The following is a 27,151-nucleotide window of genomic DNA, read 5'->3' as shown; positions in this document are numbered from 1 at the left end:
CTCTACAACTTTGAGCAACACTCTTTTTGGCATCCATTTCCTATCTATGAGTGTGGGATCCAAGTACCTCCCTACTTGCTGGACAAAAGCAGGTGTTAACAAATGGACCAGCCAATTGACATAATTACTGCCTATCTGAGATAGTTCATCCTCCATCTGGTGTGTAACTAACTGCCTTGTATACTCACTCCTGTTGTCATGTCCCCAACCTTTTTTTTTTTTAACTTATTTTTTGTCAGTCATGAAGCTTGAACTCAAGGTGGGAGCTGTCACTGAGCTCTTTTGCTCAAGGATAGTACTCTATTACTTTGAGCCAAAATGTCACTTCCAGTTCTTGAGTGGTTAATTGGAGATTAAGAGTCTCACGGGACTTTGCTGCCTGGGCAGATCTCAGCTGCCTAAGTAGCGATGATTACAGGTGTAAATCACCAGCTCCCAGTTTAACTTCTTTTTTAAAAAATAGTTATCTTTCAGATAGCATCTCACATTTAGTCTAGGCTGGTTTGGACCTCAATCCTCTTATTTATGCATTCTTGGGGCTGGGATGAAGAGTATGCCCAGCTAGCTATTGGTTGAGATGGTGTCTCACTAACTTGCCCAATCTGGCCTTGATCTTGATCCTACCAATCTCTGCCTCTTGAGTGGGTGGGATTGCAGGCAACCACCATGTCCGGCCATGATAAAAATATAAACTGATGATCTTACTGAAGACAGGTATATGAAGCATCACTCTTGTCTTGTTTTCGAGATTGTTTCTGACTTTGAAAAATATAATGTGGGTCAGTGTGGGTGTCTTTGAATTTGTTCTATTTGGACTTCTTTGAGCTTCTTGACTGTTTATATTCCTTTCAAGAAATGAGGAAGGTTTCAGTCACTATTTCTATGAATATTGTCTCTGCTTTTTATCTTTCTTCTCCTCTGATGTTACAAAACCAATTGTCTGTTTGTTTGCACGGCTCTCACCTGGAACTCTACAAAGTCCTCACCAGCAATCCTCAATCTTGTAGTTCACAACCTCTAACGCCATAGCTACACAAAACTGTATTCTTTGTAAGTTTCCAAGTTTGTGATATTCAGTGATAGCAAGAGAAAATGGCCTAAGACACACTCTTTCTGCCGGCTCTGGTTTTGTATGTTTAGATAAGGTCTCACTCTCATGCTCAGTCTGGCCTTGAATTCCGGGGCTCAAGCCACCCTCCTGCCTCAGCCTTCCCAGTAACTGGGACTATAAAAATGTGCCACTATACCTGGACTGTCTAGTAGTTTTATTTTTGGTCAGTCGTGGGGTCTGAACTCTGGGCTTGGGCACTACCCCTCAGCTCTTCAGCTCAAGGCGAGCGCTCTACTGCTTGAGCCACAGCGCCACTTCTGGTTTTCTAGTAGTTTTATTGGAGATAAGAGTCTCATGGACTTTTCTTGCCTGGGCTGGCTTTGAACCATGATCCTCAGATCTCAGCCTCCTGAGTAGCTAGGATTACAGGCATGAGCCACCGGCGCCCGGCAGACTGTCTGGTTTTATTGAAGCATTTTATGTGATTCTATTTGTTCTCTTCTATGATACTGATTTTAATTTGTATAAAAACTTTTTCAGTAGTTTCCCTAGATTTTTACAACTATTCCCTAGATTTTACAATACATTTACAACCAATCCCGGTCTACTTTGAAAAAGCACTGCACTTTCATAGATACTACAGATAATGTATAAAGGCTGGCACTCTAATACTTGAGCCATGCCTCCACTTGTAGGTTTTGGTGATTAATGGAGATAAAGAGTCTCATGGTCTTTCCTGACTGGACTAGTTTCAAACAGCAATCCTCAAATCTCAGCCTCCTGACTTGCTAGGATCACAGATGTAAACCATTACCACTTTACTGAATACAGAATTTTAGGTTGGTAGTTTCTTTCTTTCTTTCTATATATATATATTTTTTAATTTTTTTGCCAGTCATGGTGCCTGAACTCTGGGCCTGGGCACTGTCCCTCAGCTCTTCAGCTCAAGGCTAGTGCTCTACCACTTGAGCCACAGCACCACTTCCAGCTTTTTCTGCTTATGTGGTGCTGAGGAATCGGACCCAGGGCCTCATGCGTGCAAGGCAAGCACTCTACCACTGAGCCACCTTCCCAGCCCCTCAATATTTTCTTTAAATATTTCATTCTACTACGTTCTTACTGAATGTAGTAAGTGATTCCTGAATTTTTTTTTTTTTTTTGGTTGATCATGGGGCCTGAACTCTGGGCCTAGGTGCTGTCCCTGAGCTCTTCAGTTCAAGGCTAGCACTTTACCACTTGAGTCACAGCACTATTTTTGGCTTCTTCTGCTTATGACCTGCTGAGGAATCAAACCCAGGGCTTCATGCATGCAAGGCAACACTCTACCACTCAGTGCCCTTCCCAGCCCTGATGTACTTCTTGTCTGCATCTTGACATGTTCTTCCAGAGTAAGACCTACTAAGACCTACTCTCACAACGTTGTTCTTGTTTTGTTACTGCAATATGAGACACACAGGTTTTTTTTTTTTTTTTTTCATTTATCCATCTTGATTTTCACTGAGCTTCCTGGACCTATGGCTTCATGTCTATCATTTATTTTAAAAGATTTTCAATCATTATTATTTCAAGTACTTTTTGTTCCTTCCCCCCACACCCTATTCCTGGTATTCTTATTATGTGTATGTTATACCTTTTGCAATGGTCCAATAACTGAAGACAATCCATTCAATATTATTCCATATTTTTCACTTCGTATTTCAGTTTTGGTGGCTACTATTGACATATGGCCAAATTCATGATTTGGTCATCTGACCAAATCAGATGACCAAATCATATGACCATGATTCCTTCCATGGCATGCCCACTTTATTGAAGGGCTCTTATCAAAAGACTTCATTTCCATCTGAGCACCAGTGCTCAATACCTATAATCTTAGCTACTCAGGAGGCTAAGCTCTAAGGATCATAGTTCAAAGCCTGGACAGAAAAGTCCGAGAGACTTTTATCTCCAATATACTACAAAAAAAAAAAGCTGGAAGTGGAACTGTGGCTCAAGTAACCTTGAGAAAAAGCTCAGAGACAGCACCCAGGCCCTGAGTTCAAGACCCATAACTGGCACTTAAAAAAAAAAAAAAGACTTCATTTCTGCTACAGTGTTTTTGATTCCTAACATTTCCTTTTGATTGTCTTACAGTTTCAATCTCTGCTTATATTATCTATCTGTTCTTGTGTATAATTTCCTTTTCCCAGAGGAGCCCTTCACATACCATAGTTTTTGTTGTTGTTGTTTTGCCAGTCCTGGACTTGAATTCAGGGCCTGGGCACTGTCCCTATACTTCTTTTGCTCAAGACTGGTGCTCTACCACTTGAGCTACAGAACCACTTCCAGCATTTTCTGTTTATGAGGTACTGAGAAATGGAACTAGGGCTTCATGCATGCTAGGCAAGCACTCTACCATACCACTAAGCCACATTCCCAGTCCCTCACAGTTGTTTTTAAATCCCAGTCTAATTCTATCATCTCAGCCAGATTTGAGTGTAGTCCTAGTGCTCCTTCTAATCTTGTTTTTTCATATTTAGTATGCCCAATAATTTAATGTTGAAAGATGATATATAATGGGAACTGAACTAAGTAAGCCGTGAGTATAAGGCTTTGTATTTATTTGGCTAAGAGGATGTCGACTGTACTGTACACTATTTTCTCTAACTACAGGGGATAAAATGTTCTCTGTATCTTCTTTTTATGTCTCTTTTTTTGTCCTTGGAACTCCCAAGCAGTCTAGCACTGAGCGATATCCCTAGCCCAAAACTTCTTGAATAAAGCTTGAGATGCCTAGTTCTGATAAAATTCTATTATTATATGGAAGTGTGATACAGTAGTAAAATGTTTCCCAGCCTGGGAAGTCGCTCCCGTCTTTTGGCCATTTGTAATAGAAGCAGGAGGATTTGCAGGCACGGAGTATTTGCCAAGGGCCATTGGTCTAATGCTAGGCCACATGGTCAGACCAAAGGCCTTCTTGGTAAGGACATCAGACTAATTCAGGTCCTCTCCCTTTTCCCTGAAGGACATTCCTCCTTTCATCCCTGTGCAGACTGTACACTTCTGACAGGGATCAGGAGCCAGCTCTCCCCCCTTTCTTTCCTGTAGAGCATCAAGTAACATCCAGATGCCTAATATCAGAATTGGGTTTGAGGGAGCAGCCAAGCTTGAACAGAAATAGTTCTAAAGCAGTTATCAAGTCACCATATGTCAAGGCCCAAATACAAGTCTCAGGCCCAGGCCCAGAAGCAGAAGGGGCATCAGAAGGGACAACAAAGGAGGTCTGGACAACCTCCCAGAGCAGTGACACAGGAAGTAAAGTCCACATGCTCTCATTCTATATTTTGCCCAGGTGGGATCTGGAAGAGAGTGAACATATAATGAAGTGGTCTATCTCTGGGGCAGTCTGTGTGCTCCAGAGAACAGGTAGCCTGCATCCTCAGCTCACATGTCCCTCCATCAATGCCTTACCTGACTGATCCTAAGTAGTTCAGGACACCGTCTTGGGCATCACCTCAAACAGGTGATTGGCCTGGCAGGTCTCACATCAGTTATTTCTGGCCTTCTCTACATGAGAGCTTTAAGATGATCTATCTCACCAGGAGCCAGTGGCTCATATGAGCCTGTAATCCTAGCTACTCAGGAGGCTGAGATCTGAGGATCAGAGTTAAAAGCCAGCTGGGCAAGAAAGACCATGAGGCTCTTATGTCCAATTAAGTACCCAAAACAAAAAACAAAAACAGAAGTGGAGCTATGGCTCAAGTCGGTAGAGTGCTAACCTTTAGCTAGAAGCCCAGGTCTAGAGTTCAAGCCCCAGAACTGGCACAAAAAAAGACTCATATCTTTTTAGAACCAATAAATATCATGCAGCAGGAAAATACAGAGCCCACACACTAAATTGAGAACTCTTCCACACATAACTGCCTACTGGGTGGTTTCCTGTGGCCAGCACGACACAATGCATACCACAGATCTCAGCAACAAAGAAACCAAGAGGTATAGCACAGCTGTGTTTAATGGAGATGTAAAACCAGAATAGACCAGTGCCTCTTCAGTTATACTGTCTTCTCTTTTCTCTACTGGACACATTCAGGAGTCCTGCTTTCCAAAAGAAGAACTCAGAAACCATTTCCTATCTATAACTAAGCTCTTTCACACTGATGGCTTCAGATCTCTTGTTATGGTTGGCATGTAACTTATTTCCAAGTATTTCCTTTCTTTGAGAACATTTTTTTTTTTTTTTATGGCACTGCCAATGAGGGGCACCTGGGAACTAAGCTGCATTTGCAGTAGCTCTTCCTCTGACTAGAATACTGCAGATGGCTGCATGGCTAACTCCCTCACTCTGCTGAGGGCTGAAGGTATGGCTCAAGTGATGGAGCACCTGCCTGCCAAGGCAAAGAACAGAAAGAGAGAGGTGGGAGGTAGGGGGGAAAGGGGGAGGGAGGAAGGGAGGAAGGGAGGAAGGAAGGAAGGAAGGAAGGAAGGAAGGAAGTCCAAGGTCTCAGAGTCAGCTTGCCCATTAAGGCTCCACCCTGTGTTCACCTATTTACAAAAATATGTTACTATTCCCCCATACTGTTTTTTTTAGCGTGACATACAAATTCCTGCCCTAGTTCCAACAGTCTTATTACACTCCTTCTGGGAATATGATTCTTCCCCCAATTCCTGTAGTCCACATAACACCTTCAAAACACCAGTTCTCAGAACTGACCCTACCCCCAAATTCCCATAGTCTACGTAATGTGACCCATGTGACTGCCCCCTAAAATTTTGCTTAAATTAAGCCTACACCTGTCCACGGCTGCTGCCTCCATTCCTGCTTGGAGCAGCCGGACAGGTCTGTCCCTAATAAAGCCTTGAGTGTGTATTGGTTGCTCTGGCTCGCCTCTCATTTCTGGGAAGGAAGAATGAAGGGAAAAAGAGGAAAGGAAAGGAAAGGAAAGGAAAGGAAAGGAAAGGCAAAAGGGGAAAGGCAAAAGGGGAAAGGCAAAAGTGGAAAGGGAAAGGGATAGGGATAGGGAAAGGGAAAGGGAAAGGGTCTTTATTGAAATGTTCCCTTCTTAACGAGCTACCCTAACTGCAATCTGCCTCATGCCCACCCCTGAGCACCTCCAATCTCCTTTTCCCTGTTCTATTTCTTGTTTGCTTTGTTTTTTGAGACAAGATCTCAGTAAGTAGCTCAGGCTATGCTGCAACTGGAGAATCTCCTGCCTCTACCCCCAGGTGCCAAGATTTCAAGTGTGCACTGCTACACTCAGTTGTCTGCTCTAGTTTTTCATTATGCTCACCACCTTCTTTTTGTCTTCTTCTGCAGTTTGAATATGATATTCCTAGTATGGCATATCACTTATATTTATTGTCTTTCTCAGTATTACTAGAATGTAAGCATTATAAGGGCAAGCAATACATAGCATTTCATAAGAGGCACAGATTAATTTTAAGATTAATTTTAAGGGAAAACTAAGTTTGTTTGTTTTTTTAAAAAAAAAAAAAAAACAGAGCTGGGTGCCAGTGGCTCACGCCTGTAATCCTAGCTACTCAGGAAGCTGAGATCTGAGGATCATAGTTCAAAGCCAGCCCCGGCAGGAGAGTCTGTGAAAATCTTATCTCCAATAAAACACCAGAAAACTGGAAGTGGTGCTGTGGCTCAAGTGGTAGAGCGTTAGCCTTGAGCTGAAGAGCTGAGGGACAGCGCTCAGGCCCAGAGCTCAGGCCCCACGACCAACAATAAAAAAATAAAATAACAAATTAGGTTCAGTCCTTCCCTGCCACTCTGTACTGCTGTGAAGCTAACCAGCTTACTAAATTGAATGGTCTGCTTGCATACTGGAACCATTAATTAATTTCCTTCCTTCTTTTCTTCTTTCCCCCCTCCCTCCCTCTGGACATCCCTTTCCTTCTCTCTCTCCCTTTTTTCTTCTCTTTCCCCTTCCTTCCTTCCTTCCTTCCTTCCTTCCTTCCTTCCTTCCTTCCTTCCTTCCTTCCCTATCTATCTATCTATCTATCTATCTATCTATCTATCTATCTATCTATCTATCTATCTCAGACAGGTCAGAGAGGGTCCCAATACATAGTCCAGGCTGGCCTCAAATCTGTTTTTTGAATGCTGTGGTTACAAGCATGTGATTATTGGCCTAGGATTAGAGGCCACCACACCCAGCTCTTCTTAACTCAGTTCCATTATCTCTGAGGCTGGAATCTAACTACCACCACCCTGAACTACGCATATGAAACATCTGTTAGGGCGCTTGGCAAAGGAAGTTAGCAAATAGGCCAGCCAACTGCCATCTGCTGCCTTTACCCCCATGCGTTCTCAGGGGCCTGGGAACACCACTGGGGGATGAAAGTGTGCAGCTATGGAGAATTTGAAGGGTAAGATTATCTCCTTCCTGTGCCAGCCAAGTGGAGTCAGAAACAGCTGGCCTGGGGCTCTCAGTAATCCTCATACTCAAGTTATATCGCAGCCAGACCTTCTGGTCCCAGAGAAATCCAAGCCCTCCTTAGACCATTCTTTTCCTTTTTTTTTTTTTGGTCGGTCATGGGGCCTGAACTCTGGGCTTGGGCGCTATCCCTCATCTCTTCAGCTCAAGGCGAGCATTCTACTTGAGCCGCAGTGCCACTTCCGGTTTTCTAGTGGTTTATTGGAGCTGAGTCTCAGACTTTCCTGCCTGAGCTGGTTTTGAACCGTGATCCTCAGATCTTGGCCTCCTGAGTAGCTAGGACTACAGGTGTGAGCCACTGGCACCCGGCTCCCTCCTCAGACCTTTCAAAGCACCTTCCCCAGCGTCAGCACTGACCACCAGGGACCAAGCCCCCAGCAGAGACAGGGACTCACCAGGACCTCTCAGATGTGGAGATGATCAGGCCAGTATGGGTAAGGAAGCTGCTTCTACTGCTTGGCACCTGTGAGACAAGAAGAGGAGTGCCCCAGTGGAGTGGGCTCACCCTGCCCATACATTCAGCATCTCTCCTTGTCTGCTTCACGTCAACATCTAATTGCTGCGTGTAGTGTTACTCTGTGGTGGTGTATTTTTATGAAATTTTCATAAAAGTTGGAATTTATTTCAAGCCCTACGATGTCACCCAAATGTTCTGTATCTTCTAAGGCTTCTGGCAGTGAAGCCAATTGCCAGAGGAAGATGTTTACCACCAAAGAAAAGGTGGAATTTCTTGGCATGTTAAAGGAAGGCAAAAGCTACAGAGCTGTGGGCCACCATTACAGGATCAATGAATCTACTGTTCACTACATAAAGACAAGAAGAATATTAGATCTACGGCAATGATGACTTTTAACGAGACTGCAAAGAGGGTGCTCACTTCCCTCAATAAGGCCATTGTGAGGGTGGGGTCTGCATTGGCCCTATGGATAAATGACTGCAGGAAGAAGATCGTGCTGGCTACCAACACCATCCAGACAAAGGTCAAGAAACTTTATGATAGCTGTGTGGAAAGCACAGATGTTCATGATAGTGATGAGGATGACGATGAGGATGATGAAACAGAACCATCAAGTGCTGCTCTCACCAGACCAACCCCGTTCAGTGCCAGCAAGGGCTAGTTTGACATATGCTGCCTCTGCCAGTAAAACTGGAACTGAGGAGTGTGTGAATGACACATTCAAATCCATCATCAAGGAAGGGGACTCAAATCCTAAACAAGTTTTTAACATGGATGAGATGAAGTCAGCAAGTAAAGAAGAGGATAAAGAACAAGATGAACTACAGGCTAGAGAAGAGGAGGAGGTTGGCCTTGACACTCGATTGTCTTGAAATCATCATCAGACTGGCCAAAGAAGTTCAGTGAGTGGCCGAAGAACGGGAACCCCAGATGCTTCATTCATTGCACTTCATAAGTACAATCGAGAGCTGCATGTCAGTTTTTAAAAACCTTCTCACTCAGAAGAACAAGCACTCAGATAAAGAGATCAATTACCCCTACACCTTTAGCAGAAACAGAAGTTACAACCCAGGGTGAAGGAACTGCACCACACGATGAAGTACCTGGGGAAGTGGTGCCTTCGGAAGAGCTGCAATGCTCTGCTTGGCTGTGCAGTACATTCATCTCATCAGCATCACCTTCATCGCCATCAGTACTGCACAGCAAGTAACTCACAATCTTCATCATTCAAGTTGCAGTATACTTCACTGGTAAGTACCCACATAGAATTTTCTATGTTTTTAAAATTATGTAGGTTTAAGAGGTTAGAAAGCATTTAAGAGCATCTGAAGTGCTTATAAGAGTGTGGGAGAGGGCTGGGAAGGTGGCTCAGTGGTAGAGCGCTTGCCTTGCATGCCTGAGGCCCTGAGTTCGATTCCTCAACACCACATAAGCAAAAAGAAAAAAGCCGGAAGTGGCACTGTGGCTCAAGCGGTAGAGCGCTAGCCTTGAGCTGAAGAGCTGAGGGACAGCGCTCAGGCCCAGAGTTCAGGCCCCATGACCGGGCCCAAAAAAAAAAAAAAAAAAAAAAAAAAAAAAGAGTGTGGGAAAGGCTTGTAGGAGAGTAGGAAGGGTTTATAAAGACTTAAAACACATATAAATAATAAATATAATCTTGCTACTTCATGGATTTTCACCTATCGCAGGGTTCTCTGGAATGTAACTCCCATGATAGGTGAGGGATCACTGCTAACCATTATGGAAAACAGTTTAAAGGTTCCCAAGATATTTAAAATTAAATTACCATATATCCCAACAATCTCAGTTTTCAGTTATATATGCAAAGGAACTAAAAACAGGATTACAAAGAAATACCTGTATTTTTTTTTTTTTTGGTCGATCATGGGGCTTGAACTCTGGACCTGAGCACTGTCCCTCAGCTCTTCAGCTCAAGGCAAGTGCTCTATCATTTGAGCCACAGTGCCACTTCTGGTTTTCTGGTGGTTTATTGGAGATAAGAGTCTCACAGACTTTCCTGCCTGGGCTCGCTTTGAACCGCTATCCTCAGATCTCAGCCTCCTGAGTAGCCAGGATTACAGGAATGAGCCACCAGCGCCTGGTGATGTCTGTATTTCTTACAATGTTGATTACAATATATTTATAATAGCCAAGATATGAAAACAACCTAAATATGTTTTGGTGGATGAATGGATAAAGAAATCCACACAAACCTAAAAAAGGAGAGAGAGAGTGAATAACAACTAGGGAAGTGATAGGAAGAAGAAGGGGATCCACTGAAAGGAAGGAAGCACTGTGTCAGAAGGAGGCTGATGGACCCAGCAGAGTGCTTAAAGCATGTAGCAGATCCTACTAATTCTCCCCAGGTTTGTCCTAGGCAGAGCAGACTAGTCGCTTTGAATACACAGGAAATAAAGCATTTCTTATAAGAAGTGCCTATTACAGGGGCTGGGAAGGTGGCTCAGTGGTAGAGTGCTTGCCGTGCATGCATGAGGCCCTGGGTTCGATTCCTCAGCACCACATAAGCAGAAAAAGCTAGAAGTGGTGCTGTGGCTCCAGTGGTAGAGTGCTAGCCTTGAGCTGAAGAGCTGAGGGACAGCACTCAGGCCCAGAGTTCAGGCCCCATGACTGGCAAAAAAAAAAAAAGGGGGGGGGCTGGGAAGGTGGCTCAGTGGTAGAGCACTTGCCTTGCATGCATGAGGCCCTGGGTTCGATTCCTCAGCACCACATAAGCAAAATGAAAAAATCTGGAAGTGGTGCTGTGGCTCAAGTGGTAGAGCACTAGCCTTGAGCTGACGAGCTGAGGGACAGCGCTCAGGCCCAGAGTTCAGGCCCCATGACCGGACCCCCAAAAAAAAAAAAAAAAAAGTACCTATTACAGAAAGACTGGCTTTTGAGGAACAAGTATACCAGGCAATGGGCACTAACAGTAGGTGTGCCACACAGCATTATGTGGGTACAAACTGTGTATTTGATGTAGTGCTGGGGATTGAACTAGGGCCCTGTGCATGCTAGGCAAGTGTACAGTGCTGAGCTATATCCTGAGCCCAAGAAAAATACTGGGGAAGGGATTTTCTGGGCATGAACTCAGGAGCTAGGTGCTATCACTTGGCTTTTTTGCTCAAGGCTGGCACTGCCCTATCACTTGAGCCACACCTCCACTTTCAGGCTTTTGTTGATTTGATTATAGTTAAGAGTCTCATGGACTTTTCTGCCTGGGCTGGCTTCAAACTGTGATCCTTCTATCTCTGCCTCCCAAGCAGCTTTAGTAGTAGGACTACAGCCGGCACACATGGCTCCACAAAGAAATTCTTAAATAAAATCCTGCAATTTTCCTCCAAAAATACTAGGCAAGAGTCATATCCTATGCCCAATGTTTCAGATCCAGTATATTCTGGATTACCTGCCTGCACTTTGACATAAGGATCATATCTACATCTTACCTTCTTACATCTCTACATACTAGCTGCCCAGCCAAGTAGCATACGCTTACCAGCTTCCTTGACCCGATTCTATGCCAGTTCCTTTAGAGGAAAAAGCATCTATATTACTGCATCTCCTTCCAGAAGATTCCCCGTTCTCTATAAACCTCATTGGAATGGGAGAAACAATGGTCCTTGACTTATCTTCATGTTAGGAAGAGCTGCAGGCAACTGAAATTATTCTAACTTCCAGTGTCTATTCCAGAAAGTGCTTCCCAAGGATTGCTTCACAATGCCTAGTGAATAAAATATGCTAAGGCTCAATAATTGAGGGAAAAAATATAAATGTGCAAAATCTCTCCTTCAAGATTTATGATATCCATGAATATATTCAAGGCTCTGAGAGGCTCTAACTTTTTCAAATACATTTGACCCAGGAACCTCTTGCACACATATCCCCACCATTAGTACCTACCTGACTTCCTTGGAGAAGGTTGTCCTTGACAATATAGGAGCATCTGGTTTCCTAGCTGTTACACTGAAGATTAATCGATGACTCTAACCTGTTTAAAGAAAAGCATCCAAACATTTTAAAGGCTTTATACACCAAGAAGCTAATCACAGCCAGGTGCTGGTGACTCACACCTGTAATCCTAGTTAGCTACTCAGGAGAATGAAATCTGAGGATCTTGGTTCAAAGCCAGGCCAGGCAGGAAAGTCTGTGAGACTCTTATCTCCAATTAATCACCAAAAAGCCAGAAATCCCTCAGATTTCATTAATGTAGATGACACATTGCAGAACATTTCTTATAAATATGTGAATGTTATAGTCATATATATGAATGTAAATATACAGTCAAATGTGGTAGTACACACTTGGGATCCAAGCTATTCAGAAGATGAAGGCAGATTTGTTGAGTTCAAGGACAGTTCCAGATGGCATTTATTTATTTAGTTATTTGTTTTGTCAGTTGTGGGGCTCAAACACTGGGCCTGGGTGCTGTCCTTCAGCTTCTTTGTGCTCAAGGTGAGCACTCTACCACTTGAGCCACAGCACCACTTCCAGTTTTCTGGTGGTTTATACAAGGTAAGAGTCTCACAGATTTTCCTGCCCAGGCTGGCTCTGAATCGAAATCTTCAGATCTCAGCCTCCCGAGTAGCTAGGATTACAGGCATAAGCAACCAGCACCTGGCTTTATATTTTATTTTTTGCCAGTCCTGGGGCTTGAACTAAAGGCCTGAGCACTGTCCCTGGGCTTCTTTTTGCTCAAGGTTAGCACTCTACCACTTGAGCCATAGCACTACTTTGTTATTTTCTGTTTATGTGGTGCTGAGGAATCAAACCCAGGGTTTCCTGCATGCGAGGCCAAGTACTCTACCACTAAGCCAGTATTCTATCTCAAAAAAATATATAAATTAAAATTAAGGAAAATTAGCTAGGTGTCAGTAATTCACACCTAGAATCCTAGCTTGTAAGGGGGCTGAGATCTGAGGATCGAGTTTCAAAGCCAACATGGACAGAAAAGTCCATGGAGACTCTTATCCCCAGTTAACTAGCAAAAAGCTGCAAGTGAAGGTGTGGCTCAAGTGGTGGAGGGCCAGCCTTGAGCAAAAAGCCATGCAAAACCATGAGGACCTGAGTTTAAGACTCACTACAAAAAAAGTTAAAGAGGGGTGGGATGTAGCTCGGTAGTAAAGTGCCCCAGCATGTATAAGGCCCTAGTCTCTATCCTCAACACCACACAAAATATTCAAATTTGTAAATCTTTAATCATTTCTCATTTCAAGTTATATTTCTAACACTAGCCAAGTTGAACATCCTTTTTGAGTATTTTTTGACCATGTTATTGCCTCAGCTGGAATTTATATCTCTTATCCATTTCCTTTTTTTTAAAATTGCACTGTGGTTCTTCATATAGCCTGACTACAAGTTGTTTTTATTAACATATATGACATCCGCTGGACAATTATTTATCTTTTAATCTTTGTCATATTAAGTTTTAGTTTTTTTTGGGGGGGGGTCTGGTTGTGGGGCTTGAACTCTGGGCCTGGGCGCTGTCCCTCAGCTCTTCAGCTCAAGGTTAGCGCTCTACCGCTTGAGCCACGGTCCCACTTCTGGCTTTTTTCTTTTTGCTTATGTGGTGCTGAGGAATCGAACCCATGGCCTCATGCATGCAAGGCAAGCACTCTACCATTGAGCCACCTTCCCAGCCCCAAAGTTTTAGATTTTATATGCTCATTTTTCTCAAGCTTTTCCTTTTGTTTTGTTCTTGCTAGTCTTCTCAAAGGCTGTTTTATCTACCTCTAAATATATTAACAAGAATAATACTTAGTTGTACAGCTATATTATAATTTATAAAATTCTCATCCTTTCACCAATGTTCAGAATGTTGTGAAAAAAACTGTATTCAAGGTGATATTTTTAGTACATATTTTAGTGCCTAGCAAAGGAAATGTAACTGTTTCTTGAATAGGGATGGGAAGAAAGCTTTTTCCAAGCTCACATTCAGACTGTTTTTTTGTTTTTTTTTTTAATCGGTCAAGGGGCTTGAACTCTGCACCTAGGTGCTGTCCCTCAGCTCTTCAGCTCAAGGCAAGCGCTCTACCACTTGAGCCATAGCACCACTTCCGGTTTTCTGAGTAGTTTATTGGAGATAAGAGCCTCACTACCTTTCCTGCCTAGGTTGGCTTTGAACAGTGATTCTCAGATCTCAGCCTCCTGAGTAGCTAGGATTATAGGCGTGAGCCACCGGCCATCAGCTCAGAGTGTTTCAACACAGCTAATGTCAAGCAAATTACTAGGAATAGGGCTACTCCTCCTCTAGCCTGGCTAATCAAAAGTTGACTCTGCTTCTAAAATCGAGACATGGCAGTAAAGCTTGGCTTTCCCTTAAGACTTGCCCTTTCAAAATGTGACTTAACCACCTGGCATGGGTCTGTGGTCATATACCTGAGTCGTTTGTTCTCCATGTCTTGATTTCCAGGTTTGGGTGTCCTTTTGCTCGGTAAATCAAGGCTTACATCTTAGAAGGACCAGAATTGGGCGGAGAGGAGGTAGAGGGAGGCGAAGCCTCATTTCCAGGAGTCTGACCTGCCACAGAGTTGGCAGGTGGGGCAGCAGGTGGGGCTGCAGGTGGGACTCTGGGTACAGGAAGTGGGGATGGGTACCCAGAAGGGGAGGCTCCATGTCCAACACGCTGGGCCTCCATTCCTGCGGGAGAGACTTCATATCCGGAGGGCGGAGCTCCATATGCAGGGGGCGAGGCTCCGTGTGCGGAAGGTGGGGCTCCATAGGCAGGAGGTGGGACTCCGTGTGGGGGAGGTGGGGCTCCATACACGGGAGGCGGGACTCCATATGCAGGGATTGGGGCTCCGTAAGCAGGAGGTGGGCCGTATGCTGGTGGAGGGACCCCGTATCCGGCTGTGGGGGCTCGGTATCCTGCAGGGGGTACTCTATATCCTGCAGAGGGGGCTCCATATCCAGGAGGAGGAGCGCCATATACCGGAGGAGGGGCTCCATATCCCACAGGGGGTGCTCCATACACAAAAACTGGGAATGCCAAAAAGAAGGAAAAAATACTGAATTATCCTGTAGATAAAGAGTAAGTGAGCCGGGCTCTGGTGGCTCACGCCTGTAATCCTAGTTATTCAGGAGGCTGAGATCTGATGATCGCGGTTCAAAGCCAGCCCGGGCAGGAAAGTCCGTGAGACTCTTATCTCCAATAAACCACTAGAAAACCGGAAGTGGCGCTGTGGCTCAAGCAGTAGAGCGCTAGCCTTGAGCTGAAGAGCTGAGGGACAGCGCCCAGGCCCAGAGTTCAGGCCCCACAACCGGACCCAAAAAAAAAAAAGTGATAGAGAATTTGAACAGAGCAACGCCAAACTTTTTCCTTTATACATGGCCAGTGGAAGGTTTTTATCAGTGCCTGTTGTTGAGATTTGAACCACCCATGGTCAGATCTGTACAAGTTGGGCATAGATACATATTTTACTAAATAAAAATTGGATTGTGAATAAAGTATTACATGCTTAATGAGACATATTCTTTAGAAAATAGAAGAGGGTTAATACAGAAAAAGTCATCTTTAATTCTATCACCAAACAATAATATTTATGGTATTTCTTTGTAGAATTTGTATATATCTTTATATCACCATGATCATATTGATCATAGTTTTACATAGCTCTTTTCTGTTAATGTGTTTCTTACATTTACTACATACATTAAAAACTGGATCAATTTCAGCACATGAATAAAAGCTACTTAATTTCCTTGATGCTGGAGAGCATTTTATTTCCAATTAATATTGCAATAAATTTCATTTCCTTGATTACAATCCCCAAAGTGATTGGACAATTGTAAAGCTAATCGGTATATATGCTTAAATTGAGGATATTATATGCTAGATGGTAAGTAAATAGCATATGATATATTCTATATTATGAACCCAACTCTTCTTTACTAATACATTTGTTCTAATTTTATAAAAAAAAATTTAAAACAAACTCCTTAAGTACTGTAAACCAAATGACTCAGCTAATAATTTCAATGAAGACTCTGGTGTTTAAATCAGGTAGCTCCCAAACAGAATGATGTTGAGTTCCTGGTGCAAAAGCCTTTCACACCTGCCTCTTAAGTTCACAACCAGGTGCATGGGAGCACATTAAGCAGGGCTAGCCCCAACTTCACATGAACTCATAGTCAATGGCTTTTCCTGCATCCATCAAAGATGGTTTAGAACCACAATCCTCAGATCTCCTTGCCTTGCATGAGCCACTGGCGCCCAACTTTGCTGATTGTTTTTGTTTTTTGTTTTTGTTTTGTGCCAGTCCTGGGGCACAAACTCAGGGCCTGGGCACTGTCCCTGAGCTTCTTTTGCTCAAAGCTAACACCCTACCACTTGAGCCACAGCTCCACTTCTGGCTTTTTCTCTTTATGTCGGACTGAGGAATCAAACCCAAGGTTTCATGCATGCTAGGCAAATACGCTACCCCTAAGCCACATTCCCAGCCCTGCTGATTGTTTTGACAATGAAATCTAACAAACTTTTCTCCCTGAGCTGGCCCAAATTTCAATTTCTCAGATCTCAGCCTCCTGAGTAGCTAGGATTACAACAGGTATGAGCCACTAATCCCTAGCAACCTTCACTAACATTTACTTCAAAAGAATTTCATCACTCCAAGAACTGGTGCCTAGGGCTGGGTGCTAGTGGCTCATGCCTATCATCCTACCTACTCAAGAAACTGAAATCTGAGAATAGTGGTTTGAAGCCAGCCCAAGCATACAAATCCAACAGACTCTTACTTCCAATTAACCAGCAAAAAAAGAAGTGTCACCAATCTCATGCATTACTGAGCAAGCCAAATCTCTGTCACATCCTGCAACTTTATCCACCCAAGCAGGTCAAATGGTTGGCTTCTCCATTTTACCCAGACAACTACCTAAGCAACTTCAAGTGTATTTAATTGTCTCCATATTCCCGTAGTTGAATACTTTTTTCTATATCCATCAAGATTGATGTCAGGAAAATACTAACATTCTATCATTGTCTATCCTGGGCCTCATTTTTTCTTCAATGGGAAATGGAATGGTATAATGAGGAATATTGAGCAACTGCAGCCACCTGAGAACTGAGAAGCAGCATGCCTAAGCTACAGCAATCTTCTGAAGATGGCAAAGCTCTTACTGAGATCATGTGCTCTAGATATTTTTATTCATCTACAGTTTTTTTTTTTTGTTTTTTTTTTTTGCTGGTCATGGGGCCTGAACTCTGGGTCTGGGCGCTGTCCCTCAGCTCTTCAGCGCAAGGCTAGCGCTCTACCACTGGAGCCACAGCGCCACTTCCGGCTTTTTCTGTTTATGTGGTGCTGAGGAATCGAACCCAGGGCCTCATGCTTACAAGGCGTGCACTCTACCGCTGAGCTACCTTCCCAGCCCCTCATCTACAGTTTTTTTTTGTTTTTGGTTTTTTTTTTGGGTCCGGTTGTGGGGTCTGAACTCTAGGCCTGGGCGCTGTCCCTCAGCTCTTCAGCTCAAGGCTAGCGCTCTACCACTTGAGCCACAACGCCACTTCCGGCTTTTTTCTTTTTGCTTATGTGGTGCTGAGGAATCGAACCCAGGGCCTCTTGCATGTAAGGCAAGCGCTCTACCACTGAGCCACCTTCCCAGCCCCTCATCTACAGTTTTAATAAAGTAGATTTTAATTAAAAAAAAAAAAAAAAGAAAATGCTAGAAAGTAAAAAATATTGAAACAGGAATGAATAGACACATGTAGTAGTACACACCTGTACTCCTAGAACTCAGGATGCTGATTGAAAAGAATCAAAGTAACAAAGGAGAAACTGTATTCCAAGGAGAGAACAAGAAGAGACCAAGAAATCACAAGGAGAGCTAGCCAAGTGCCTATAATCCTAGCTACTCAGGAGGCTGAGATCTAAGGATCTTGTTTCAAAGCCAGCCCAAGCAGGAAAGTCTGTAAGACTCTTATTTCCAATTAATCACCAAAAAGCTGTAAGGTGTATAAGGTGTACCTCAAGTGGTAGAGCACCCGCCTTTGTGCAAAAAGCTAAGGCACCTGAATTCAAGCTCTAAGACAAGCACACATAGACGCAGTAACTCTGAACTTCAAGTCTAATTTGCTAAATTGCCACTGGATTTTAATTTGGAAACAAAGTATGGACTTGACCATTTCTTTCTTTTCTTTCTTTCTTTCCTTCCCCTCCCTTCTTCCCTCCCTCCCTCCCCCCCCCCTCTCTCTCTCTTTCTCTCTCTCTCCTTCTTTCTTTGTCTGGGGCTTGAACTAAGGGCCTAGACACTGTTTCTGAGCTTCTTTTGCTCAAGGCTAGCACTCTACCACTTAAGCCACAGTGCCATTTCTAGCCTTTTCTGTGTATGTGATACTGAGCACTCGAACCCAGGGCTTCATGCATGCGAGGCAAGCACTCTACCAGTAGCCACATTCCCAGCTCTACTCAACCATTTTCTAAACCCCCAAACTTAGGCTATATCTGCAGCAGTTGAGGCAAGGCTACAGAGAGTAATGTTGAAGTCTCTGGCATACTCTCCCATCTCCTCAGCATATCTTACCTTGACAAGGTGTCTCTGGAGTGCACATGCTCCCCTCCCCAGTAACGACATAAATTCCTGGAGGGCTGATCCAGTAATTTGGGACACCAAGTGGAACTCCATGAGCAGCTGAGAAAATAAGTTTGGCAAAAATAGGAATTATTTTAAGACAGATAATATAGCAGCTATCAAAATACTTAACAGAATATTAACCACCACTTTGCATGTATATCCAGTAACACTTCGGGGAATCAAAATAAATGTATATACAGAGCTAGGTGTGGTGGTACCTGCCTGTAATCCCAGCACTCAGGAGACTGAGGAGAAGTACTATATATTTGAGGTCAGCTTGATAGAGCCCTATGTATATATAACATGTCTGTCCCTACTAGAGTTGGAGGGGGAAGACAAGGGAGAAAGGAACAGTGCATTCCTAGCACACCAAATAGCATGAAGGCTCAGTTGAAACAGAATAGGGTACAAAAAGTCCCAACTGGTTGCAAAATAAAGCAAGGGTAGGTTAGACAAAAATACAGCACAAAAAGATAATTTGTGGTCAACGTTTGAGTGAGTTCTCTGCGTAGGAAAGTACCTCCACTCTCTTCTCATGGAAGACTAACATAAGAGAAGCAAATACAAGACCAGAGAGGCTAGAAGATCCAAAGCCATTCCACAGGAAGAAGAGCTAAAGCACCTGGGGCTTACTCATGAGTACAAGAGACCAGAATTAAAGGACAAAAGACAATCAGGTAGAATTAATCTTCTAGGTAGCTTTCTGCAAGTCCCCACTAGACCACAGTCTCCCCCTAAATAGTCTTGGTGGTCTCTGCCTTAGTTTGGGACTGGCACATAGCAGGTAGGCCCAAGAAATGCCTGCTGGATAACAAATTTTGCCCAAATAATTGTCCTGTGTCAGTTCCTTGAATCTTCATCAGCACTGCTCACCAGCAGAAGCAGCTTGCATCATCAGCTGGGCAAAGTGGATGGCACCTCCTTTCCGGAAGACTAGTTTAAACATAGCCTGTCCTTCCCAGCCACCTGGGGGAGAAAAGGCACAGACTCAGAGACTGGCGCCGCTGGCGTACAAGGACTACCGTTAAAGAAGCAGTGCCCTGAGCAGGCTGCTTCGATTTGAACTCCAATGACAGCCAAGTTTGAATCTCAACCATTCTGGAGGAAAAAAAAGCATATTCCTTTTTTGTTTGTTTTGTGCTAGTACTGGGGCTGGAACTCAGAGCTGGGTACACTCCCTTAACCTTTTCACTCAAGATTGGCACCCTACCACTTGGGCCACAGCTCCACACTGGCCTTTTATAATGGTTAACTGGAGATGAGTCTCATGGATTTTCCTTCCCAGGCTGGCTTCAAACCACAATGGTCAGATCCCAGCCTCCCAAGTAGCTAGGATTACAATGGGATCCAAAAATTCCACTTGTGAGGGGGAATTACCATCTGGAACTTACCATCTGGAGCTGCCTGAATGGTCCCTTGAATGTAGTTTGCACCAAACACTGGTTGTTCAATAGTGCAGTTCTTCATCAGACCGAACGGCATCATAAAAGACAACATGGGATCACTGACCGAGTGCGAAGTCACAAAAATCACCTATGTGAGGAAAGAAACTTTGGAAAAGGAATACAGAGTTTGTCCATGGATAGACTTATAAGGACAAGTCAAGGCTGCTTTGGCATTCTAGGCCAAATTCCTAGTCAATTCCTCATTAAAAAAAAAAAAAAAAAAGCCTCAAAGTAAATTGGTTTTTAAAATACGTTGAAAAACAATGTTTAACTTCTCTCCAAATTGAAGGAAAACAAATGTGGAATTAATTGGCAAATCAAAGAAGTGGAAATTACCCGGAATGAAGTGAGAAACAACGTTCCCCTCTTTGTACCATTAAAGAAGTTGCCCCGCGGTGAGTGTGGGAAGGAGAGCTCCACATCTGAACACTGCTTCAAGATACTGCAGAAAAGGAATGACCGACAGCACACAATTAAGAACTTACTAAAAGGGCTGCACATAGAACTCAGCAGTATTTTTCTAGCATGTGCAAGGCCATGAGTTCAATCCCTGGTATCATCCAAAAAGAAAAAAAACAGATGTCAAAATGACACATTCACACTTAGTACATTGTGTAGTCCAGTAAGTACTCAATAAATGTCAGTTGTTACTCTTACTATTTTAATTAAACATAAAGGAACTGCTTGATCTTATTCACTCTTGCTCTTCTATCACTGGATTTTCTTTTTCATCTCAATGTTTATTCATTAATTATTATATTTCTTGGGCAGTACACGTAAAGTACTGAGATGTTTCTCTGTGTGTGGGTGCGTGCGCAGGCCAGTACTGGGTCTGGCTCAGGACCAAGACATACTCCATTTTTTTTTTTGGCCAGTCCTCGGGCTTGAACTCAGGGCCTGGGCACTGTCCCTAAGCCTCTTTGCTCTCAAGGCTAGCGTTCTACCACTTGAGCCACAGAGCCACTTCCAGTTTTTTAGTGGTTAACGAGATAAGAGTTTCACAGGGACTTTTCTGCCCAAACTGGCTTTGAACACATCCTCAGATCTCCAGCCTAAGTAGCTAGGATTACAGGCATGAGCCACCAATACCCAGCTCCCTTCATTTTTTTTTTGCTCAAGGCTAGTGCTCTACCAAAGCCACACTTCTAGCTTTTTGCTGGTTAGAGATAAGAGTCTCACAAAATTTCTGCCTAGGCTGGCTTCAAACTGTGATCTCAGATCTCAGCTTTCTGAGTTCTTAGAATACAAGTGTGAGTTTCTTTGAAGAAACATTCTTTAAAGAAGGTATGTAAGGTAAGATGTTCCCTTTTATCTTAACCTAAGAAGCTTAGACTCATCCTTTTCCCACTCCCAGACTCCTCTTGGCTTTCTTTCTTTCTTTTTTTGTCATTCGTGGGGCTTGAACTCTGGGCTTGGGCGTTATCCCTGCGCTCTTCAGCTCAAGGCAAGCACTCTACCACTTGAGCTACAGCGCCACTTCCGGTTTTCTAGTGGTTTATTGGAGACTTTCCTGCCCAGGCTGGCTTTGAACCACAATCATCAGATCTCAGCCTCCTGAGTAGCTAGGATTACAGGCATGAACCACTGGCACCCAGCTTTTCTTTCTTAATAATTACCAAACCTGTGTGTTTAGCTGTTTGATGTCCTCCCCTGATTTTAGACAATGACTGCCTTCTTTGCTACCATAGCCCCAGCACAGATGAAGTGTTGCTAAAATATATGTTGGATGAATAAATGAAAAGTGACATAGGTGACACATTAGCAATAGGTGACACACATGTTGAAAGTGGAACACAAATGTCACACCAATTTAATGGAAGGAGATATTTCTCTGGGTGAAACAATTATGAATGGCCTAATAGGAGGGCAATAGTTTGGGCTGATTGAAGAGAAAGGCAGCATTTCAGTGGGCAGAGGGGAAGGAGGGGCCAATCTAATCAGCGGGTCACCATCATTAATGGAAGAGCAGGAATGGATAACAGAAAGCAAACTGCACAGGAGGGAGAAACTAGGCAGTGGGGCTTCATCACACCCAAAGCACAGGAGCAAAGTTAGCGAACAAAGTTAAGAGTGAGGACTGTCGCCAGGTGCTGGTGGCTCATGCCTGTAATCCTAGCCACTAAAGGCTGACAGCTAAGGAGCTCGGTTCAAAGCCAGCCCGGGCAGGAAAGTCCGTGAGACTCATCTCCAATGAACCACCAGAAAACCAGAAGTGGCACTGTGGCTCAAGTGGTTGAGCTGGAGAGCTGAGGGACAGCGCCCAAACCCAGAGTTCAAGCCCCATGACCGAACAAAAAAAAAAAAAGAGGATTGTCAACAGTGGGGTACAGTTAAGAGGGCCTAGTGGGGATTAGAGCCTCCAAGCATCATTTGACAGACCTGAAGGAAGTGAAGGCTGCCTATTTCTCAGAGGGAATCACATGGCTGAGGACGTGGTACACTGCAAGGTTCAGTTTGAGTTTATAAAATAGTTCTGATATAAGGCAATAAGAAGTGGAATTAGAGTAGTAGCATGCAGATGAAAAGGAAAGGGCTCTGTGTGTGTGTGTGTGTGTGTGTGTGTGTGTGTGTGTGTGTGTGTCTACATACACCCATATACACACAGTCACACACATGCACCAGTCCTGGGACTTGAACTTGGGGCCTTGGCACTGTTCTTGAGCTTTTGTGCTCAAGACTAGTGCTCTAGCACTTGAGATACAGCTCCATTTCTGGCTTTTTGGTAGTTAATTGGAGATAAGAATTTCAGACTTTCCTGCCTGGACTGATTTTGAACTACCATCCTCAGATCTCAGCCTCCTGAGTAGCCAGGATATAGGCTGAGCCACAAGCACCTCACTTTTCTTTAAGTTTAAGAAAATACAGATTAGAAAAATAGCAAAATAGGAAACCTGGAATGTCAACCTTGCCACAAAAGCAATGCATAAACTGGTAAAATCCATCAATCAATGTTTTCAGAATTCTGAAATCTAATCAAAAGCTGTATATACAGGCTCACTCCTGTAATCCTCAGGAGACTGAGATCCAAGGATCACAGTTCAAAGCTAGCAAGTCTGTCAGACTCACCTCCAATTAACCACCAGAAAACCGGAAGTGGTGCTGTGGCCTTGAGCTGAAGAGCTGAGGGACAGGGCCCAGACCTAGTGTTCAAGCTCTACAACCGACCAAAACAAAAGCATTCAGGCTCAAACTTTGGTACTGACACACCAAAAACAAAACAAAACCAAAGAAAGCTTACAGGCACTCACATGCACACACTGCCACCATTTGCTCTCTATTATGACGGCACTCAGCTGAGATGTGAGCTTAGCAGAAGCCTGACAATGTCACCAGCTTAACCTCCCAAAACTCTTTAGACAATTTCCAGAAACTAAGTAAGTGGCTGTTAAAAACATTCGTTTGAGCTTGTAATAACAGCAACTGACCTGACTTCATATTTCAAGAGAATAATATATTACAAAAGAATACTTATTGCCTATGGACAAATGTAAATGAAATACATAACTATTGAGTCAACCAAGAAAGGGTGATCAATGCTAGTAAGATTACATGTGACTTGCTGCTATAACCTAGCCCAGGTGGTCTTACAGTTAAAAATGAGTCTGGTCCAGGTGCCAGTGGTTCATGCCTGTAATCCTAGCTACTCAGGAGGCTGAGAGTCTCAGATCTCAGTTCGAAACCAGCCCAGACAGCAAAGTCCATGACATAGTTATCTTTAGTCAACGACCATAAAAGCTGCCCAAGTGATAGAGCACTAGCCTTGAACAAAAGTTCAGAGACAGCATCCAGGCCCTGAGTTCAAGTCCCAGGACTGGAACAAAGAAAAGTTTTGGGAACAGAGATTTGGAGAGAACAGTGCTACAACAACAACCTATCTCTGTGGAACCATTTTTTTGTATATGAAGAGTTCTCATGGTTTCACTTATATTTATATTATCACTAGTTACAATAGCCAAGAGTACAAGCAACCTAAATACCTCTCAATAGATCAAAAGATAAACAAAATATGGAACGTTATACAATGGAATAGTATTCAACCTTGAAAAGAAATGCTGTAACACGCGACTTCTAGGTCAGCCCAGGATAACAGCCCACTTTCCCCAACTTTCTCTTCACAAAAGACAGTACTGTAGCCTTGCCAGAAATTACCTGCCGGAAACCTGTAATAACCAAGTAATCATCAAGCGCCTGGCTGTGATTTAGTAAAAGGGCCCTAGACTCTAAGGCAACTTCCACCTTTTGCCCTAGCTAATACAACACATCCAGCAACTAAGTCAGGTTGCTACACCCTGCTCTAGCATGCAGCCTGGCGGTTTGGCTCTCCAAATAAACTCTCTTCTGCCTGAACTGTATGATAATCTCCTTTGACCAACCTTTACTGCTATAACCTGGACAAATCTTGAGGAAACTAAAATTAAATAAACCAGTCACAAAGGACAAATACTACAGGATTTCACTGATATGAGTATCTAAAGTCAAATTCATAGGAACAAAGTAGGATGATTCTTACCAGGGCTCAGGAAAAGGAGTAAAGGGGAATTATTTAATGTGGACAGTTTGGGGAAAGGCTTAAGGTGAAATGGGCACTTGGGAGTATTGAAAACAATATATTGTAGGGCAGTTTTGCAATAGATATTTTAGCCTAAATGTAATACTTTGTGTGTGTATAAAATTACTCTAATTAAAAAGTCTACGTCCCCTGCCCCCAAATTCCCTTTTAGGAAGTCCTGTTGATATATGCTTTTTGATGTTTCTGCTTTAAAGACTGAATTTATTTCAGAAGTTCTTGTGTAAACCAAGGAGAAATGAATAAATTTCACAATAAAATATCAACTAAATCATTTTCATACTTTTTTCATGGGATGACAACAGCATCACTATGATCATTGTTAGTATTTTTACTTACATTATTAAAAGTCATTCCCTTCATGATTAATTACTAACAAATTCTGATTTTATTTCCTTTTTGGCAGTACTGGGGTTTGAACATAAGGGCTTGCACTTCTGTAGGCAGGTGTTCTACCACTAAGTCATGCCTCCTTTTTTGCACTAGGTAGATATGTAGGTGTGTATGTGTGTGTATACACACACGCGCAAGCACAATGGTACTTGGACTTGAATTCTGGACCTCATGGTTTTGCTTAGCCTTTTCAGTCAATGCTGATGCTCTACCACTTGAGCCATGCCCCACTTTTTGCTGGTTAAAGGAGGAGACAAGTCTCTCTCAGATTTGTCTAACTTGGCTGGCTTCACACCTTGATTCTCATATCTCAGCCTCCTGAGTAGCGGTGATTATAGGTGTGAGTCATCGGTGCCTGACTCTCAGTATATTTTTTTTTCTTTTTTTGGTCCGGTTGTGGGGCCTGAACTCTGGGCCTGAGCGCTGTCCCTCAGCTCTTCAGCTCAAGGCTAGCGCTCTACCACTTGAACCACAGTACCACTTCCGGCTTTTTTCTTTTTGCTTATGTGGTGCTGAGGAATCGAACCCAGGGCCTCATGCATGCAAGGCAAGCGCTCTACCACTGAGCCACCTTCCCAGCCCTATATATATATTTTTTTATGGGATGCTGCTTCCTACCAGCTTCTTCAGCTGAGATGGAGTCTCACAGACTTTTCTGCCCAGGCTGGCTTCAAACCTCAATTCTCCTGATCTCAGCCTCCCAATAGCTAGGATTAGAGGCCTGAACCATCACTGCCTGGCCACAAATACTGATTTTTTAAGAATAAATTAAGAAGCCCTTATCAAAATGCTTGGGATAGTTTGGATTTTGGAATATTTTCATACTCATCGTAAGATTTTCGAGACTGAGTCTAAACATAGAATTCATTTATATCTCAAATGCAATTTATACATAAAATTTGATGGTAATTTTATACAATATTTTTAACAGTGTTGCATATGAAAAAAAGTTCCATAAAGAAGAACTTTTGGGCTGGGAAGGTGGCTCAGTGGTAGAGTGCTTGCCTTGCATGCATGAGGCCCTGGGTTCGATTCCTCAGCACCACATAAACAGAAAAAAGCTGGAAGTGTTGCTGTGGCTCAAGTGGTAGAGCACTAGCCTTGAGCTGAAGAGCTGAGGGACAGTGCCCAGGCCCAGAGTTCAAGCCCCACAACCGACAAAAAAAAAAAGACGGAAAGAAGGAAGGAATTAATTTCCACTTGAGGCATCATAATGGCAAAGTTTTGGATGTTGAAGAATTTTAGATTTTAGATTTCTTTTCTTTTTTTTTTGGTCTGGTCATGGGGCCTGAACTCTGGGTCTGGGCACTGTCCCTCAGCTCTTCAGCTCAAGGCTAGTGCTCTACCACTTGAGCCACAGCGCCACTTCCGGCCTTTTTTTTTCTTCTGCTTAGGTGGTGCTGAGGAATCGAACCCAGGGCCTCAAGCATGCAAGGCAAGCGCTCTACCACTGAACCAATTTCCCAGCCCTGATTTTAGATTTCTTAGATAAGGGATGCTTAACTTGTAATGAGCTGGGCACTGGTGATTCTTGCCTGCAAGGTGGGGGTGGAGGCAGAGATCTGCGGATTTCAGTTCCAAACAAACAAGTCGGGGCAAACAAATCCAAGGGACTCATCTCCAATTAACCAGCAAGAAACCGGAGGTGGAGATGTAGTAGGGCTCAGTAGTGGAGCGCCGGCCTCCAGTGGAAAAGCTAAGGGTCCGCTCCCCCAGGCCGGGGAGGCCGCGGGAGCCATGCGGGACGTGCCCCGGGCAGGCCAGGCCCTCGGTCTCAATCCGCCAACGGCAGGGCAGGCGTCTCTCTCCCGGACTGGGGAGGGGGGGCCGTGGAAGAGGCTTTGGGAAATTCCGAGGACCAGGGGAGGCCTTCGAAGGCTCCAGATCCTTCCCCAAGGTGCCACACAGCCCCTCCTCGTCCCTTCTCCCCAAGGCCTCATTCCGGGCGTCGGGGTCCCCCGCAGTGCCCTCCGCCGCCGCGGGACGCCGCTCCCACCCCGCCCGCCACGCGTCGGGTCACGTGCTCCGGGCCCGCCCGCAATCTTCCAGGACCACGTGCCCGAAAAAGGTGGGAAAGTGAAACGGCCGGAGAACGGGCCCCGGCTACCCCACTTATCTCCTTCCGCGTCCGCAGCAAACCGGGGCATCCCCTCAGTCACCTTTCGCCTTGAGGGACGACCACCCCGCGGCGGTTCTCACTGTGGTTCAGGTTCACCGCCATCTTGCTCCGGGCCCCTCCCGCCGCCCCTTGGATGGGAA

The 27,151-nt window shown here is 44.0% G+C and overlaps 1 protein-coding gene across 6 annotated transcripts; it reads right to left on the bottom strand.

The window, feature by feature from the left end:
- Positions 1 to 648: 648 nt before the first annotated feature.
- Wbp2nl (WBP2 N-terminal like) lies at positions 649 to 27,151 on the bottom strand. Of its 6 annotated transcripts, none has more exons than XM_069999669.1 (9): positions 27,052 to 27,151; positions 20,269 to 20,374; positions 19,879 to 20,020; positions 19,361 to 19,453; positions 18,437 to 18,544; positions 14,300 to 14,899; positions 11,825 to 11,912; positions 7,869 to 7,936; positions 649 to 845 (listed from the first exon to the last, which is right to left on the bottom strand). In XM_069999669.1, exons 1-6 carry the CDS (start codon positions 27,111 to 27,113, stop codon positions 14,367 to 14,369), a joined length of 1,044 nt encoding a protein of 347 aa, XP_069855770.1. In that variant the 5' UTR covers positions 27,114 to 27,151; the 3' UTR covers positions 649 to 845; positions 7,869 to 7,936; positions 11,825 to 11,912; positions 14,300 to 14,366. The 6 variants fall into 6 exon arrangements, with proteins under 6 accessions (XP_069855770.1, XP_069855769.1, XP_069855775.1 ...); XM_069999668.1 differs by lacking the exon at positions 649 to 845 and adding an exon at positions 5,038 to 5,128; XM_069999674.1 differs by lacking the exons at positions 649 to 845; positions 14,300 to 14,899 and adding an exon at positions 5,038 to 5,128.

Source organism: Dipodomys merriami, unplaced genomic scaffold (genome assembly GCF_024711535.1).
Source record: "Dipodomys merriami isolate MVZ:Mamm:240054 unplaced genomic scaffold, mDipMer1.0.p SCAF_55, whole genome shotgun sequence".
NCBI lineage: Eukaryota > Metazoa > Chordata > Mammalia > Rodentia > Heteromyidae > Dipodomys > Dipodomys merriami.
Note: the sequence above shows the minus strand (reverse complement) of the source record. Positions and strands in the feature narration are given on the sequence as shown.